An 18120-nucleotide genomic window follows, 5' to 3' on the forward strand; every position below is an offset into this window, starting at 1 on the left:
TAAAGCTCATTTTTCCCTCCTGGAACACTTCCTTGGGTTCTTCAGGACACCTCATCTGTCCTCTTTTCCTCAGATCTTTCCCTCTAATGATCCTGTGGGCACATGCACCTCTCCTATTTGTCCCTAATGCCCCTTCCTCTCCCCGCACTGACCCCTCCTGCTGGGGTCATCTCACGCCTCAGGCGACCCTCTTAGACATCTTCCAGAATAATCCTAGATGGGCTCTCCTTTCCTCAGCCCCCGTCTGGTCCGTGGGGAACACACATGGCTCCTTTGTCCACGCAACCGCTGTATAGGTCTTTTTCAATGCTGTAGCCTCTCTCGTTGCTCTGCAGCAGGGCAACCAGCGAGTTTCTCACAGCTATTTCGGGCACATGTCACACACCAGCCCATGGTGTTCCGCAAGCTTTGGGCAGGGTTTCTCAACCTTGACACAGTCGATGTTGTGGATAAATCTTTGCTGCAGGGGTCTGACTTATGCATGGAGGATGTTTAGCAGCATCCCTGGCCTCTACTCATTAGATACCAGGAGCCCCCCATTCCCACACTGAACTGAGACCACCAAAGATGTCTCCAGACATTGCTGATCACCCCTAGTTGAGAACCATTGCTCTGGAGTATACTTAAGCAGTTCTGTAAGGGATCCCATTGCAACTGCTCATTCGAGGCTTGGCTCTTACCCGTGGGATTCAAGGTGTAACTCTTTCCAAAGAAATCTACTCTTTAAGTCCCACCTGTTTGTACCTCTTTCATAGTCTGGAGTTAGTTGGTCAAGCAAGGGCCATAAAACTCTTGGTCTCATCTTGGCTGTGGGCCCTTGGTTTGGAATATAGATACCAGTTTTCTCAGAGTCACAGCCTAAGCCAAGGTAAGAATAGTCCCACATTGCACATATGTGATAGGACCTTAGAGTAATGGCTTTTGCAGTGAACTACAAGCATACCTCAGAGATATTTTGGGTAGGTTTCCCTGCAATAGAGTGAATATTACAATGAAGAAGGTCACATGAATTTTGTTTTCCAGTGCATATAAAATTTATGTTTACACTGTACTGTAAACATGCCTTATTGCACCGTAAGAAGTATGCAATAACATTGTTCTAAAAAAAGTATATTGCTTATTTTAAAAATACTTTATTGCCAAAAAATGCTAATCATCGTGTGAATCTTCAGCAAATTATAGTAACATTGAAGATCATTGATCATCATAATAAAAACCATAATACTGAGAAAGTTTGAAATATTATGAGAATTACCAAAACACAACATAAGACACAAAGTGAGAAAATGTTGGAAGATTGGTACCAACAGAGTTGTTGGATACAGAGTTGCCACAAACCTTCACTTTGTAAACAGCGCAGTATCTGTGATGCACAGTAAAACAAAGCACATAGAACTATAAGTTGGAACAAAGAAGCATTATTATTTTCATGGTAAATACACTTTTTAACACCTTCTCTCTGTGCGGTATGAAGGAACATAATCTTGCACATTCATAAACTACCAGCAAATGGAGATCACTTAAAATAGCTTATGACCATTGGACATCCACTCTGTGCCAGGAATTGTCGTAAGGGGCATGTTATTAACTCAGATACCACTCAGGGCAATTCTAAAGAATATACATGAATATTATCTCCCCCCTGCTTTTTTTTGTTCGCTTTAAACACTATAATACTTTAGTAGCTTCAAGGCCTCTTTGCTGCCTGACATTTTTTTGTCCTGGTTTTCAGAACGACCTGGAGAGGTATGTATAATAACTATTAAAAACTCCATTTTGCAAAAGTGAAGTGACTTGCCCAAAGGCACAAAACAAGCTAGTCATTTACCAAAGTAGATGCATACGTGAACAGCAGTGCCTGAAGGAACCTTCCAAGTCCATCCAGACTAAAGCCCAGATTTACAAGTGAAGAAACAGGCCCAGCCAGGGCCATGACTCTCTGCCTCCAGGTCTGCTACTCTTTCTGCTGTCCTGTGCTGCCTCCCTGAGAATCTACAGGTCCAGATGTGGAAAGAGGTCTCCATCCATGAAACAACTGAAAACTGACGTATGAGAGAGAAAAATTATGAGAACAGGAAGCTGGCTCACCACCAGCAACAAGTCCACACGATCTCACTCTGTTAATAGTGTTTATTGATCATCCTTTTCCTTTCAGACCTTGACAGCCCCAAAAACCTGGTAACCACCCAGGTGACAGAGAACACGGCCACCGTCTCCTGGGACCCGGTGCAGGCCGTCATCGACAGGTACCTGGTGCGCTACACCTCTGCTGACGGAGACACCAGGGAGGTGCCAGTGGGGAAGGAGCAGAGCAGCACCGTCCTGACGGGCCTGAGGCCGGGCGTGGAGTACACGGTCCACGTGTGGGCCCAGAAGGGGGACCGGGAGAGCAGGAAGGCCGACACCACGGCCCCGACAGGTAATGGAGCATCATTCTTCCGGAATGTAAGGCCTGTCCTGCTAAGCCTGTGGCTGGTCAAGTTCTGTTTTCCTGCTCTGACACTGGCAGAATTGATGATGTGTGGAAGAGCAGGATAGTACATTTCTGTCAAACCACAGGCCATCCCTCACTTCCTTTTTACATATTATATCAAAATAAGGAGCTCATAATTTGGCCTCATACTTTGATCTTGTAAAGATAAATGATGCTTGGTTTTATCTACCCACTGTTCTTCTCCAATTGTGTATTTTCTTTGTCATCAGTCATTACATGTTTCTTCTTGAAAGGGGAAAAAAAAAAAATAGAAACCACATGTTAGGTCTGTGAACTAAGTACTTTAGGGAAATGGTTTTTGCTATAATCTCTTTGGAACAAGGAAGTGTTATCGCTTTCCTAGTGGATAAATCCTCGTTTTTGTTTTTTTGTTTGTTTGTTTGTTTGTTTGTTATTTTGTTTTTGGTTTCCTTTCTAGGGCTGTGCCCATGGCATATGGAAGTTCCCAGGCAAGGGGGTCAAATCGGAGCTGTAGCCACCAGCCTGCACCACAGCAACGCCAGATCCAAGCCACGTCTGTGACCTACACCACAGCTCATGGCAACGCCGGATCCTTCACCCACTGAGCAAGGCCAGGGATCGAACCCACAACCTCATGGTTACTAGTTGGATTCATTTCCACTGAGTCACAAAGGGAATTCTGATAAATCCTCTTTTGAATACTATGTACTTTGTTTTGAGGATCCAAATATTGTACTTTTATATAATAGCAGTTCTTAATTTTTTAAGCTCTCCCGTCTCTATTTCTTAAAGAACAAACCTATTGAATTGTAACTTTCATACTATAAAATTCACCCTTTTAAAGTGTACAGTTCAGTGGTTTGTAGTATATTCACAGATTTGCGCAGCCATCATCACCATGTCATTCAGAATATGTTCATCACTCTAAAACCAAACCTGTACCCATTAGCAGTCATTCCTCATCCCTGCTTCCTCCAGCCTTTGGAAACCACTGCTTTCTGTCTCTAGAGATTTCTGTATTTTGGACATTCATGTAAATAGATTCATCTAAAATGTGGCCTTTTGTGACTAGCTTCCTTTACTAAGCGTAGTATATTCAAGGTTTATCCATGTTGTAGCTTCTGTCAATACTTCATTTTATTGCCAAATAATACATGGATCTAATACATTTTGTTTATCAATCTGTCACGTGATGAGCATTAGGGTTGTTTCCACTTTGGGGCTGTGGTGAACGGTGATGCTGTGAGCATCTGTGTACACATTTTTTTTTTCCTTTTTTTTTGTCTTTTTTGTTGTTGTTGTTGCTATTTCTTGGGCCGATCCCTCGGCATATGGAGGTTCCCAGGCTAGGGGTTGAATCGGAGCTGTAGCCACCGGCCTACGCCAGAGCCACAGCAACGCGGGATCCGAGCCGCGTCTGCAACCTACACCACAGCTCACGGCAATGCCGGATCGTCAACCCACTGAGCAAGGGCAGGGACCGAACCCACAACCTCATGGTTCCTAGTCGGATTCGTTAACCACTGCGCCACGACGGGAACTCCTGTGTACACATTTTTGTGTGGACATAGGCTCTCAGTTTTTTTGGCTATATGTCTAGGAGTGGAATTGCTGGGTTACATAGTAACTCCATGTTTAACTTTTGGAGAAACTGCCAAATTGTTTCCAGAGTGGTGGCACTATTTTACATTCCTATCAGCCGTGCCTGAGAATTATATTCCTCCTTTGGTTGGTACTCAGAGGAATTTGTTGAAGTGGGCAGGGCAGGAGTCCCCATTTGACAGTTGAGAAACCTCAAGTACAGAGAAGTGAGTGGTTTCTATAAGTCACCAAGTTAGCTGATGATTCATGGAGTAAGAGTTCTGGAATATTCATGGGACACCATGATATATTAAAATCTATTAGTCAAGGCCCACATTTTACAAATGAGGAGTCGAGATGCAGCCAGAGGCAGCAGAGTTGCCCAGGGCTACCCCTGGCTGATGGTGGAGCTGGGCCTAGAACCCTGGTCTCCTGGTTCCAGCCCAGGGCTCTGTCTGCCCCTCTGCTCTGCTGCTCTGGGCTGGGATGGAAATAGCTCCGCTGACTCTGGATCCAGTGCCCATTCTACTGTCCTGTGCTGCCTCCTTGAGGACCAAAGAGTCCGGCTATGGCAAGAAGATCTATATCCATGAATCAACTGAAAATCCTCAGAGGAGATGGAAAAGCGTTAGAACTGAGACTGCCTCTCCCCCAGCATCAAGACGGAAAGATCTCACTCTGTTAATAGTGTTTATTGATCATCCTTTTCCTTTCAGACCTTGACAGCCCCAAAAACCTGGTAACCACCCAGGTGACAGAGAACACGGCCACCGTCTCCTGGGACCCGGTGCAGGCCGTCATCGACAGGTACCTGGTGCGCTACACCTCTGCTGACGGAGACACCAGGGAGGTGCCAGTGGGGAAGGAGCTGAGCAGCACCGTCCTGACGGGCCTGAGGCCGGGCGTGGAGTACACGGTCCACGTGTGGGCCCAGAAGGGGGACCGGGAGAGCAGGAAGGCCGACACCACGGCCCCGACAGGTAATGGAGCATCATTCTTCCGGAATGTAAGGCCTGTCCTGCTAAGCCTGTGGCTGGTCAAGTTCTGTTTTCCTGCTCTGACACTGGCAGAATTGATGATGTGTGGAAGAGCAGAGTGGTGTTCTTTCATAATAGACTGCACACCCCATCCCTCACTTCCCTTGGACTGGCTTCTTTACAAGTCATGTCCACCTGGCAGCCATGGTTTTGCTGTGACTGCTCCTCCGAGTGCATGACTCTTTTGTTGCCAACGGTGTTGAGAGTCTTCTGTAGAGTTTGTGATTGGAAACTGGAAAGGAAAATCAAATATGGTTAATATTAAGAATAATATGTTCAGGAGTTCCCATCAGGGCGCAGCGGAAACGAATCCCACTAGGAACCATGATGTTGTGGGTTTGATCCCTGACCTTGCTCAGTGGGTTAAGGATTTGGCATTGCTTTGATCTGTGGTGTAGGCTGGCAGCTCTAGCTCCCATTAGATCCCTAGCCTGGGACCTACATACGCCGTGGATGTGGCCTTAAAAAAAAGACAAAAAAGACCAAAAAAAAAAAAAGTTAAAAATTCAACTTTAAAAAAGTAGACTTTACATCCACCAGATCCAGTAGATGTGTGTGGTTTACTTTCCTGCTTTCATATGATAATTCTAATTTTGAGGATGAAAATAACATTTATGTTAAATTCTTTTCTTTAACTGATGTACAGTTGATTTACAATATTGTATAGTTTCAGGTCTGAAGTTCTAGGCTATAATCTCATCTTATTGTGAAAGATATGTGATTATATTTCTGTACAGTGGTTTAGCCAGCAAAGCAGCATTACAGGTGAATCTGTGATATGCTAAAGGATATTAAACCGAGTTTTACTTTTGCTGATGCATTTAACTATGTATTGAGCATATTTCCATGGGCCCTGCTCTCTACTAGACTGTGGGAACCCCCAGGGGAATAGAATATGGCCTTCTTCCTCTGGGAGCTCGCATTTGCATCTGGCCAGTAGAATCTTCTGGTCTGCAGTGGGAGTTCTTCCTTGACATGATGCTAGAAATAAAATGATGAGCTGCTTGTGAGCAGAGACCATGTCTTCTTCAATTGGATCCTATGCACTGCCTGGCATCATGCCTTGTACACAGTGGGCATTTGATATATGCTTATAAATGAATAAAGACATTTGTCTTGCTAAACTCTTGGTAGAGGAAATAATGTAGATGCTCAGATTTTGGTCTCCTGTGCTTTCTCCTTGAGGGGTCAAGTCTGCCTGGGGAGAGGTGATGTATGTCCTTGAGCAGTTAGAGCGTGAAGATGGAAAAACCAAATGTGAAAGGGTGTCACCTCAAGCAAAATGGTCATGAGCTTCTGCACTGTATGGCCTATTAATAGTGCATATTTGGAGTTCCTACCATGATATTGTGGGCTAAGAATCTGACTTTCAGTGGCTGAGGTTGCTGCAGAGGTATGGGTTTGATCCCCAGCCTGGCAAAGTGGGTTGAAGAATCCAGTGTTGCCATAGCTGCAGTGTATATTGCAGCTGTAGTTCAGATTCAGTTCCTGGCCCTGGAATTTCCATTATGCCGAGGGTGTGGCCATAAATAAAATAGTTCATAATGATCAGCATTTTTCCTTTTAGACATTGACACCCCCAAAAACCTGGTGACCACCCAGGTGACAGAGAACACGGCCACCGTCTCCTGGGACCTGGTGCAGGCCGTCATCGACAGGTACCTGGTGCGCTACACCTCTGCTGACGGAGACACCAGGGAGGTGCCAGTGGGGAAGGAGCAGAGCAGCACCGTCCTGACGGGCCTGAGGCCGGGCGTGGAGTACACGGTCCATGTGTGGGCCCAGAAGGGGGACCGGGAGAGCAGGAAGGCCGACACCACGGCCCCGACAGGTAATGGAGCATCATTCTTCCGGAATGTAAGGCCTGTCCTGCTAAGCCTGTGGCTGGTCAAGTTCTGTTTTCCTGCTCTGACACTGGCAGAATTGATGATGTGTGGAAGAGCAGGGTGGTGTTTCTTCATAATAGAAATACACAGTGGCATTTGACATATGCTTATAAATGAATAAAGAATCTGACTGCAGTGGCTCGGGTTGCTGCAGAGGTATGGGTTTGATCCCCAGCCCAGCAAAGTGGGTTAAAGAATCCATTATTGCCACAGCTGCAGTATAGGTTGCAGCTGTGGTTCAGATTTAGTTCCTGGCCCTGGAACTTCCATATGCCGAGGGTGTGGTCATTAAAGAAATAGTGAATAGCGTATTCTCAACATTTTTCCTTTCAGACATTGACAGCCCCAAAAACCTGGTGACCACCCAGGTGACAGAGAACACGGCCACCGTCTCCTGGGACCCGGTGCAGGCCGACATCGACAGGTACCTGGTGCGCTACACCTCTGCTGACGGAGACACCAGGGAGGTGCCAGTGGGGAAGGAGCAGAGCAGCACCGTCCTGACGGGCCTGAGGCCGGGCGTGGAGTACACGGTCCACGTGTGGGCCCAGAAGGGGGACCGGGAGAGCAAGAAGGCTGACACCATGGCCCCGACAGGTAACAGGAGGGAAGAGGAAAACAAACTAGGGTTATCCCTGTGGGCTGGTCTACTGCTGCTGAGTGATGGCACTGTTGCTGAGTTATGGCACTGCTGCTTTGGGGCCTGTGGCCTCAGGGACTGTGGGCTGTTTTGAGAGTTTGCTGTAAACAAAACAAAACAAAATTGGCCTAAAGAAAGAACTAAGCATTATAACAGGCTAAGTAATGAGCAGTCCTATGAATCCTTAAAACTCCTTCCCAAAGCCTGTGTTTTTAAACGCTGTGCCTCTCAGTTACAGGAAATTATAGGGAATAAGATAAAACCAATATAAAATGCTTAAAAACACTGGGTTAAAGTACTGTTTTGTGGCAAGCAATTTTATGTAGGTTTGACTTGAGAGATGGAGTTTAATCTAAAGGAACAAATGTTACCGTTGGCAGCTGGAGCTCTGTGTTCATTTCAACAGGCAGCTAAAATGTTAATGTACATTTTCTAAGTGCCAGGCTTAGGATGCAGTGGTAAACAGAACAGATAGGCTTCCTACTCTCTTAAGGCCAGTGTGAAAGATAGACAACAAGCAAACACATCTGTAACTACAAATTATAATGATAAGTTCTATAAATGAGATGAAGAGGGTGCAGATATATAGAGAATGGGATGTAGAGAGCAGGAGGAAATGGAATGGGGTGAGTAACAATTAAGATACATGTTGTCAGAAACACCCAAATAACAGTGGCTTAAACGAGAAGGGTTTTTTGTTTTTGTTTTTGTTTTTTTGTCTTTTTGCCTTTTCCTGGGCTGCTCCCACGGCACATGGAGGTTCCCAGGCTAGGGGTTGAATAGGAGCTGTAGCCGCCAGCCTACGCCACAGCCACAGCAGCGCCGGATCTGAGCCATGTCTGCAACCTACACCACAGCTCACGGCAATGCTGGATCCTTAACCCACTGAGCAAGGCCAGGGATCGAACCTGCAACCTCATGGGTCCTAGTCAGATTCGTTAACCACTGAGCCACGATGGGAACTCCACGAGAAGGGGGTTTTATTTCTCTCCTGGGGAATGGTCAGAATGTAAGGGGTCAAGGCAGATATGGCAGCTGCATTGTTCAGAAGCCCCAGGCTCCTTCTGTATTGTTGCTCAGCCATCCCTAGAGAGTCGCCTGCATCTGTGTGGTCATCACCCATCCTCACTCCCGCCAGTGGGAAGGGGCATGGGAAAGGGAAGAGCATGACTGCACTGAACACGTTACTTCTCACATTTCACTGGCCAGATCCAAGACACAGTGCCAGACCTCACTATTAAAACAGTACTGGGAAATGAAGTCTTTAGCTGGCACTCAGCTGCCATTCTGCTATACTTCCTTTCCAACATGGCTACTAGCGACATTTGTCAATTTAAATGCGTGGTTTTTTTTTTTTTTTTTTTGCTATTTTTTTAGGGCCACACTTACAGTGTTTAGAAGTTCCCAGGCTAGGGGTTGAATTGGAGCTACGGCTGCCAGCCTACACCACAGCCATAGCAATGCCGGATCCAAGCCTCATCTGCAACCTATACCATATGTCATGGCAATGCCAGATCCTTTACCCACTGAGCAAGGCCAGGTATCATACCTGCAACTTCATGGTTCCTAGTCGATTCATTAACCGCTGAGCCACAACGGGAACTCCAGAACTCCTAAATTTTAATTAATTAACAATAATTTAAAAATTGTTCCCTCAGCTGCACTAGCCACATTCCCAGTGGTCAGTGGCCACATGTGACTCATTGCTACTGTATTCGGCAATGCAGATGATAGGGTATTTCCATCCTTGCAGCGAGATCTATTGGAGGAGCTTGCAGAGGAAGGGAAGAATGGCTATTGGGGGAAAGTAGCCACTTGGAGCAGAGGGAAGAATATGTGTGATAGCCCAAAGCTGGAATAGCACACAATGGCTGAAGGACTGAGAGGAGGCTGGTATTGCTGTAGCGTAGAGAGTGGGAGAGAAAGTGGCATAAGACGATGTGGAAAAGAGGACAGGTTGGATCATACGGGATGTGCTGTGTTTATTAGTAGAAGATGCAATATTCGTCTTAAGAAAGTTATTCAGGCCAGAGCGAGGAGAATAAATGGGAGAGATGATAAGGGGAGAAGGAGGAAGTTACTAAAGAGGCTGTAATAAAAGTCAAGGGAGTGGTGGTGATGATTTGGACAAGTGTGATGGCAATGGCGTGAAAAAGGGGGTATCTGAGCGCATATTTGGGGGCATAAATGACAGTATTCGTTGATGGATGAGAGAGGTGTGGGGCAGGGAGAAAATGCGGAGCAAAGTTTGACCTATGGTTTTGACTCAAGCAATGTAGAGGACTAGGGCATCTTTTTCTGAGAGATAAATACATTTGGGGAGGAACTTTAATTAAGACTTTTAGAGGAGTTCCCTGGTGGCTCAGCAGGTTAAGGGTCTGGTGTTGCCCCTACTTGGCATCACTGCTGTGGCACAGGCTCGATCCCTGACCAGGGAACTTCTGCATACCATGGGTGTAGCCGGAAAAAAAAAAAAAAAGACTTTTAGACATTTAAGCTTAATGAGATTCCTTGGTTAATCAAGTGACTTATTTATTGATTCCACAAATACTGAGTGTCTAATACATGCTAGGCACTGTGGTGGGTATGTGGTTGCAGAGCCAAGTCAGGGGTTCAGACTTGCTCCCCACAGGGGAGCTGTGAGCCTCTGGCTGATATTTGAAGGTGCAGACAGGGGTGAAATCGCCTGTAGACAGAGAGGAAGAGAGAGTCTTGGGCGCCCTACCACTTCCAGGTTGCTGATGAAGGACGCGGAAGAGGGGGAGTCAGGGGTTGGGAGAAACCCGGGGGAGTGCCTGGTCCTCAAAGCCAAGAGTGTTTCAAGACAGAGGGAGCAGCTGAGCTCTGCCAAATGCTGTTCAGAGGTCAAGCAAGGTGCAGATAGCAGGTGCCTTTGAGTTCGGCAACATGATATCGTGGGTGCCCCAGACAAGCAGTTGGTGTGCTGTAGAAAATGCCACACTTCACTGAGTTGAGGGGTGATGGGAGGTGAGGAGTGAAGCTGAGATATGCAGACGAGTCTCCTGAGAACTCTGTCCGTTAGGTTGCAGAGGGATGAGAGATCCTAGAGCTTGTTTGTCTGGGAACAGTGGAAGAGGAGGGGAGACGGGTGATGCAGGAGAAAGAGGGTAAATGAGAGGGAACAACGTCCTTGAGAAGGTGGGAGGGCTCAAAATTTAGAGCAAAGAGGGTCCAGTTTTTTTTTTTTTTACATTTAAAAAAAATTGAAGTATAGTTGATTTACAATATTGTGCCAATTTCTGCTGTACAGCAAAGTGACCCAATCATACACATATATACCTTCCTTTTCTTATATTATCTTCCATCATCGTTTATCCCAAGAGATTGGATATAGTTCCCTGTACTGTGCAGCGGGACCTCATTGCTTATCCATTCAAACCGTGATGGTCTGTATCTACCCCCCCACTCCCCGTTTATTCCACTACCGACCCACCCCCTTGGAAACAAGTCTGTTCTCTACGGCTGTGAGTCTGTTTCTGTTTGGAGGGCCCAGGTTTTGTTTTTGTTTTTGTTTTTGTTTTTGTTTTTGTCTTTTGTCTTTTTGTTGTTGCTGTTGTTGTTGTTGTTGCTATTTCTTGGGCCGCTCCCGCAGCATATTGAGGTTCCCAGGCTAGGGGTTGAATCGGAGCTGTAGCCACCGGCCTACGCCAGAGCCACAGCAACGTGGGATCCGAGCCGCGTCTGCAACCTACACTACAGCTCACGGCAATGCCGGATCGTTAACCCACTGAGCAAGGGCAGGGACCGAACCCGCAACCTCATGGTTCCTAGTCAGATTCGTTAACCACTGTGCCACGACGGGAACTCCGGGCCCAGGTTTTAACACAAGAAAACAGCAGAAACTTGGATGAGTCTTTTCATTTCTCTGGGTCTCCCTTCTCCTCCTCTTTTATAGAAGACAAGAAAGTTGGAAGATGGGACTGCTCAGCTCTCAAATTCTGTGAAACAAAATAACTAGATACCACGGCGATATCAAAAGGGATTGTTTTGGTTGCCATTTGGGTGGCTTATCTTGTTGCTCAGGAGATTTTTATTTCATTTTTGTGGGAACTAGAAGCAGAGAAAATTTCCATGTTGATTAACTTGGAGGAGATCCCATTCCTTCCAGTCTCAATATGCTGGGGCTTGTTTCCCTGGAGAATGTTTTCAGTGGAATTGGATCATTGATAAAGATAACATGTATGGTGATGGGGTGCTGAGATGTCCTCCCAGGGTTCTAAAATTCAGCCTTTCCTTTTACAAAAGAAATTGACAGCCCCCAAAACCTGGTGACCACCCGGGTAACAGAGAACACGGCCACCGTCTCCTGGGACCCGGTGCAGGCCGACATCGACAGGTACCTGGTGCGCTACACCTCTGCTGACGGAGACACCAGGGAGGTGCCAGTGGGGAAGGAGCAGAGCAGCACCGTCCTGACGGGCCTGAGGCCGGGCGTGGAGTACACGGTCCACGTGTGGGCCCAGAAGGGGGACCGGGAGAGCGGGAAGGCCGACACCACAGCCCTCACAGGTACTGTGGGGGACAAGGACATTGAACCCTTCACACCTGTCAGGAGACTGTCTTCCTGCATATCCTGGGCTCGGGTGGGGAGCAGAGGAACCAGTTTTTTTTTCACCAGAAGGCATTCTTCAAAGGGGCTCCCTTTCCACCTTTTGGAGGTAATACGTTGACATGACTGTTCAGATGAAGATGAAAGAGTGTAGAGGAGAGGTGTGACATCAGACTAGAGTGACTCCTTCAAGATGGTTCTGCACAGGTAGCCTCCCTTACCACCCCTTCCCCCAGCCCAGCTCCCAGGCCCTGGAGGTGAGAACTTGGCTCGGGCCTCAGCTCCACTTTGGAGAAGAGGGAAGCAAGGCGCCTCTTCTGCTTCTGTCACCAGACTGGGGACAATGGTAGAGCATCTCCCTGCCCTCACTGTCCCTCTCCAGTGGGAGACCAAAAGGGCCTGGACCTCTTGTATTGTATATGTGTGATGAGGCCTCTGGCCTTGGTGAGCACCATAAGCATCAGGCCTCAGGGGAACCTGAGAGCATCACTGAGCCCACCCTGATGTCTGTGGGCCTCTTTAGACAATCTGGGCAAGGCCTGGCCATCCGCCATGTGGCTGAGGACACCAAGTATGGCCACTGGAGTTAGAAGTGCCTTGAATGTCTTTATTATTTTTATTAGTTACAGTTAACAGAAGTTTTTGATCAACAAAGTAATACATGCATATAGTAAAAATTTCCAAACTAAACAAAGATGTGTCGAAAGAAAAGCTATTTTCCACATCCCAGGCTCCCTAATACCCAGTGCTGCTCTCCCGAGGCAACCAGCATCTTTCTCCTCCCTTCTCCCCTCCCCCGCCCCCTCCCTTCCCATTCCTCATATTCCTTTCTTCTCTCTTCTTTCTCTTCTCTTTGCTTCACTTTCTCCACTTTTAAAGTCAATAATATTTTATCCTTCAACTTTGTAGAAATGTGGAAATAACTTAAGATAGACATCTCAAGTCCAGAACCCCGGGGATGGGCGGGCAGTCCAAGAGGTGGCAGAAGCCGGCTTAAGATATTTAAAGAGTTAAGGTTTTGCTTTAATTTTGCAGGCAGGAAATCCAGTTTTTCCATGTGATGGATGGAATAAAATCCATACCAGATGTTGTGCTTTAGAATGTCACACCAAGCTGATATTACAGAAACCCCAAATTTGTCAAAACATCCTAATTCAAAACAACAGCTGCCTGATTCCTATTAAAATGACTGCAATCCAGTTCTCAGTTGAAATGCTACTGGGTCGAAAATAGCCTGGAGACATCTTTTTTGGAAACTTCTAAATTAAAATCACCTTCTATGATAATGATTTTTCAAAATGGAAATTTCCATTCATATCTTGTTTGGTTACAAAAAAATGAGCCGTCTGACCAGTTACTGTGGTGCCGAGTAGAATTTTTGTGGCGCTTTTGTTTTCCGGGTCTGCGGTACACATGCGCACCCACACTTTCCCTCTGGTGTTTAGCGGGCAGGTGCATAGGATCCAGAAGAAATCTCTGCTTTCCCCATACCTCTCCTACCTTTTTTTCCTTTCTCTCCTCCTTTGCACAAGCACCTCCCCCACTCCCTTGTTCTGTACAGGGTATGCCTTGAAGGCTGCCTACTTAGTTATGTGATAAGCAACCTAATTGGCCCCCATTTTCCCTAAATTTCTCAGTGAATTTAGGGTCAGGCTCCTTCCCAAGGGCTGTATGTAAAGTCTTGGGTGGTTTCCCAAGGCCAGGCATGGGGGCGCCCATCTGGTCTTCTGGTCGTCTTTCCCCGGAAGCGTGTGCCCAGTGCCCCTGGTTTGTGAGTGCACTTATCTCACTTCCTTAGAAATAATAATGACTTGATGTTTTATCTACAGACATTGACCCTCCCCAAAACCTTCGTCCGTCTTCTGTAACACAGTCTAGTGGGGTATTGACCTGGAAACCCCCATCTGCTCAGATCGATGGCTATATTCTGACCTACCAATTCCCAGATGGCACTGTCAAGGTATGGGACAGACACTCCTTGGCTTTTCCCTTGTGCCCCCACCCACCCCTCCCTTGGGCCAACCAGCTCATAACTGGTCCCCTGGCACCCTGCTGATAAATGCATTGATCCTTATTGATCATCTGCTGTGTTCAAGGGACAAAAATCCTTTTGAACAACATATACGTAGTCTCATTTTATGGGACTGATTTTTGTGCCTGCTCCTTCCCAGCTGTCATGGTTTTTTGTTTTTGTTTGTCTTTAGGGCTGCACCCGGGGCATATGGAAATTCCCAGGCTAGGGGTCAGGTTGGAGCTGCAGCTGCCGGCCTACACCACAGCCATGCATCTGTGACCTGCACCACAGCTCATGGCAACGCTGGATCCTTAACCCACTGAGCAGGGCCAGGGATTGAACCCGCCTCCTCATGGATACTAGTCAGGCTCATTACCATTGAGCCACAACAGGGACTCCCTGCCCCATATTATTTTATTGTTTGTCTACCCCAATGAATGTTAGCTCCATGAGGACAGGAAATTTTTGTCTGTTTTGCCTATCCTTGTATCTAAAGTGTTTGGAATTTAGCATGTGGTTTGTGGTCATTAAATATTTATTGGATAAACTGATTAACTCTTATTTTAAGAGTGGAATCTGAAGGCCAGCACATTTTTGTAACTTACACCAGTGGAAAATTATTATTCTCTCTTCTTGGCAAGGAGGGAAGAAGGGAGGAAGGAAAGAAGGAAGGGTCCTTTGATTTATTCATTATCTCAGTTAATGCTATGGCAGTCTCTCTAGGAAGGTTGGCCCTGTGTTTATGGAGGGAGTAAGACAGATCCAGAAGAAAGGTTATGGAAAAACCAACCATCTTTCTACCCCACAGATATCAATGGCCAGCTTCACCTTCCCTATTAATTTCTCAGCCTGGTGTTGCCAGCCTGTTGCTGCCAGCGGTGGGTGTGGTTGGTGCCCCAGCATGTGTCTAGGGGGCAGAGGTCACCAAGGAGGCCCAGTGGATGCTCCCCCAGCGGCAGTGCTGGTTCACAAATAGAGTTCCCAGTAGTGCCATGGGGAGAGGCTGGGACCTGCTGGGGTTCTGGATTGCCACCGAGCCCTCAAAGAAACCGAACTCTACCTTCCCAGAAAGCTTCTGTTGTTAGTACCAGGGAATGCTGTTGACACTAGAGTGCAGGGGGTGATACAGGAATGACGGTCTACTGTCTCCTTTGTTTGGTAGGAGGTGCAGCTTGGACGAGGGGACCAGAGGTTTGAGTTGCAAGGCCTTGAGCAAGGTGTCACCCTACCTGTCTCCTTGGTTGCCTTTAAGGGTGATCGCCGTAGCAGGAGTATATCCACCACCCTTTCCACAGGTAATGTGGGTTCCTGTACTCTGAACCAGAATGCAGTGGAGGACACGCACTGGAGGAGCCCCAAAAGCTGCCCAAGGAAGAGCACGTGTTTTAGGGTTATGGGTTATGGATTTCTTTAGACATGGGGAAATGGAAATGGGGTTATGGTTCAAAAGAAATCCATCCTATAGTAGAGCCACTAAAGAAGGGAATGAAATGGAGTGTTATTTGCAGAGGGGTGGGGGGTTGGGTCAGAGGAGGAAGTGATGTGAACTTGACCTTGTTTCTAGTACATTTGGAGGGTTTGATGAGAGCAGAGTGAGTGAGAAAAATAAGATGGAAGTGAAGAGTTGGAAGAAGCAAAGTGATAGGAGGTTCCAAAGTAATTTCTCAACAAAATAAATTATCTTAAAGTGGGGGACTAGCCCCACTCCCCTCCTCCCTGTCCCTAACGACACTATCCCTCTGCCTGGCTCCCAGTTGGTGCCCGTTTTCCACACCCTTCGGACTGCAGTCAAGTTCAGCAGAACAGCAACGTCGCCAGTGGCCTCTACACCATCTACCTGCACGGGGACGCCAGCCGGCCCCTGCAGGTGTACTGTGACATGGACACGGATGGAGGTGGCTGGATTGTGAGTCATGCAGAGCCCTCGGCAGTGTCTTGCTTCTCATCCCAGGAAGCTCAGTTTCTTCTCTATCTCTGGGAAAGGGGAGCTTTGGTGGCTTGTAGCTTTTTTTGGAGAGATCCCACCCCACTGCAAGAATGGGGCCCCAAGAACTTCACTCCTGGGATAGAGTAGGCCTTATAAACTAAGGCTGATGATTGGGAAGGCGTGTAGTTTTATCGCTATCTATTAATGTCCTTTACGCTGCGTTACCTGCATTTCACTCTCATAAACATGACCTTCACAAAAGCTATAGAGTAAAATCGAGGGATTCCTACTTTATAGATAAGTTGAAGCCCAGAAGGAGAGGTGCCTTGGCTAAGTCACCTGAGTTGGGACCAGATAACAAAGCTGGGACCAGATTTTAGGACTCCAGCCTCCTGGGTCATTGTTTTTCCCAATGGGTCATCTCAGGCCATCCAAGATGGAAACCCATGACTTCTCTGGGGGCTCAGTCCTCTGAATTGGAGGCCATTGTCCAAGTTCTGCATCCTGGCTCCACAGTACAGAGATGAGCCCTTGGAACTTTGATATGAAGGGTTAAAACCTGAAAGAGGGAAGCTTGGCAATGTTCTGATCATCCCTCTGTGTGGAAATTTTATTCTCTTGGGCCATTGTCTGCTTAAACCGCATGGCACCTTCTTTGATTGCATCTGCTTGATCCAATTATATGAGAGTTTCAATCTGAACTTTCCATCTTCCCCACCCCCTGTGCTTGAACAGAGGGAGGCTCTCAATGCCCCCAACCAGCCTGCAGCCCTGCCCGCTGTGCTTCCGCCACACACTGTGGGGAGGAGAAAGCGTGATCTCATGAGCCCAGACTCTTCATTTACACATTCACTCAGGGGCCTGCGAAACCAAAGACTCTTGAGCAGCCTCGAATAAAATGATACCATCTGATTAGCAGCAGAGAAGAAAAAACATATTATCTACACAGCTGCAGCTGATGGCTGAAAGGCAGGAATGGGATCAGATGGGGGAAATTCATGATTGATTTATAAAAATAATGGGACAGAATGCAACGTGGGAGGCCTTCCCCTTGACCAGGCTCATGAGGCCGTACCTGCAGCTTCTCATCATCACCATTGTAACTCCAGCCATCTGTCCCTTCAGGCTTGAAGCCAGTTCCCAGCCTTTGTGCTCATTGTCAACCGCTGGCAGGATGTTTGTACTTTTTGAAAACCGGCCTCACCCAGGGAAGGAGATGGGGGACAAGGACAACCTTTAGAAAGAGACCTGCTAGTCTGTCAGCCTGGGAACACCCATGATTGTTTTCCCTCAAATATTTATTGAGTGCCTTCTATGTGTCAGATAGGCGCAAGAACCAGCAGTGAACCAGACACAAATCCCTGACCTCAAGGAGCTTGCTTTCTATGTGTTGTCCGCTTACCAGAACACAGAGGTTGTTCCAGAAATAACCAAATCCCTCTGGGTTCTAACCTTCGCCAGTCCCCCTGCCCTGCCAAGTCACATTTTCTGATTCAGATTCCTGAAAATAGTACATGACCAGAGATTCTGTAGGTTCTCCTCAAAGTCCCCACACTCCAGAAAACATAAGGAGTCCTGAAAACTTCTCCACCATATCTTTTACTGACAAGTTCCATGTTTTGGAGGGTTGGAGAGTCTTCTGTCACTGAAAGATGATCTTAGGTATATTGCTCTTGTAAACTGAGCTTCTCAACTCCTTTTAAGGAAGTTCTTCTCCATCCCAGGCGGCAAGAACCCTCTTTGATTGACAGGCCAGAAGAACTCTGCCCTGAGGTAATGGAGGCTGTGGGTAGGAGACTGGAATGAAGGCCATCCGGAAACACTTGAGTGTCTCAAATATTTCCATCTTTGTTTTCCAGCTTGCACATCTTAAGGACTGCATTAGAGGCTCTTTCCGCAGGCATTTAAATGAGGTTTTCATTTTTCACTCCTGATTTAGTCATTCAGACCTGAGTGAGCTCTCCAGTGCAATGAAGCTCTGCAGTGTAGAACCAGACCGAAAGAGAATTT

The 18120-nt window shown here is 47.0% G+C and overlaps 1 protein-coding gene across 2 annotated transcripts in view; it reads left to right on the forward strand.

Annotated features, from left to right (window-relative positions):
* TNN (tenascin N) overlaps positions 1 to 18120 on the forward strand; it is a 69900-nt gene that overhangs the window by 37187 nt on the left and 14593 nt on the right. Inside the window, exons 10-17 of one of the 2 annotated variants that reach the window (XM_047753504.1) lie at positions 2156 to 2419; positions 4753 to 5016; positions 6641 to 6904; positions 7293 to 7556; positions 11866 to 12129; positions 13999 to 14129; positions 15346 to 15478; positions 15938 to 16089. In XM_047753504.1, the coding sequence (XP_047609460.1) occupies positions 2156 to 2419; positions 4753 to 5016; positions 6641 to 6904; positions 7293 to 7556; positions 11866 to 12129; positions 13999 to 14129; positions 15346 to 15478; positions 15938 to 16089 (1736 nt within the window). The remainder of the gene's footprint in view (positions 1 to 2155; positions 2420 to 4752; positions 5017 to 6640; positions 6905 to 7292; positions 7557 to 11865; positions 12130 to 13998; positions 14130 to 15345; positions 15479 to 15937; positions 16090 to 18120) is intronic. The other variant, XM_047753505.1, reaches the window with a different exon arrangement.

Source organism: Phacochoerus africanus, chromosome 11, assembly GCF_016906955.1.
Source record: "Phacochoerus africanus isolate WHEZ1 chromosome 11, ROS_Pafr_v1, whole genome shotgun sequence".
NCBI classification, from domain to species: domain Eukaryota; kingdom Metazoa; phylum Chordata; class Mammalia; order Artiodactyla; family Suidae; genus Phacochoerus; species Phacochoerus africanus.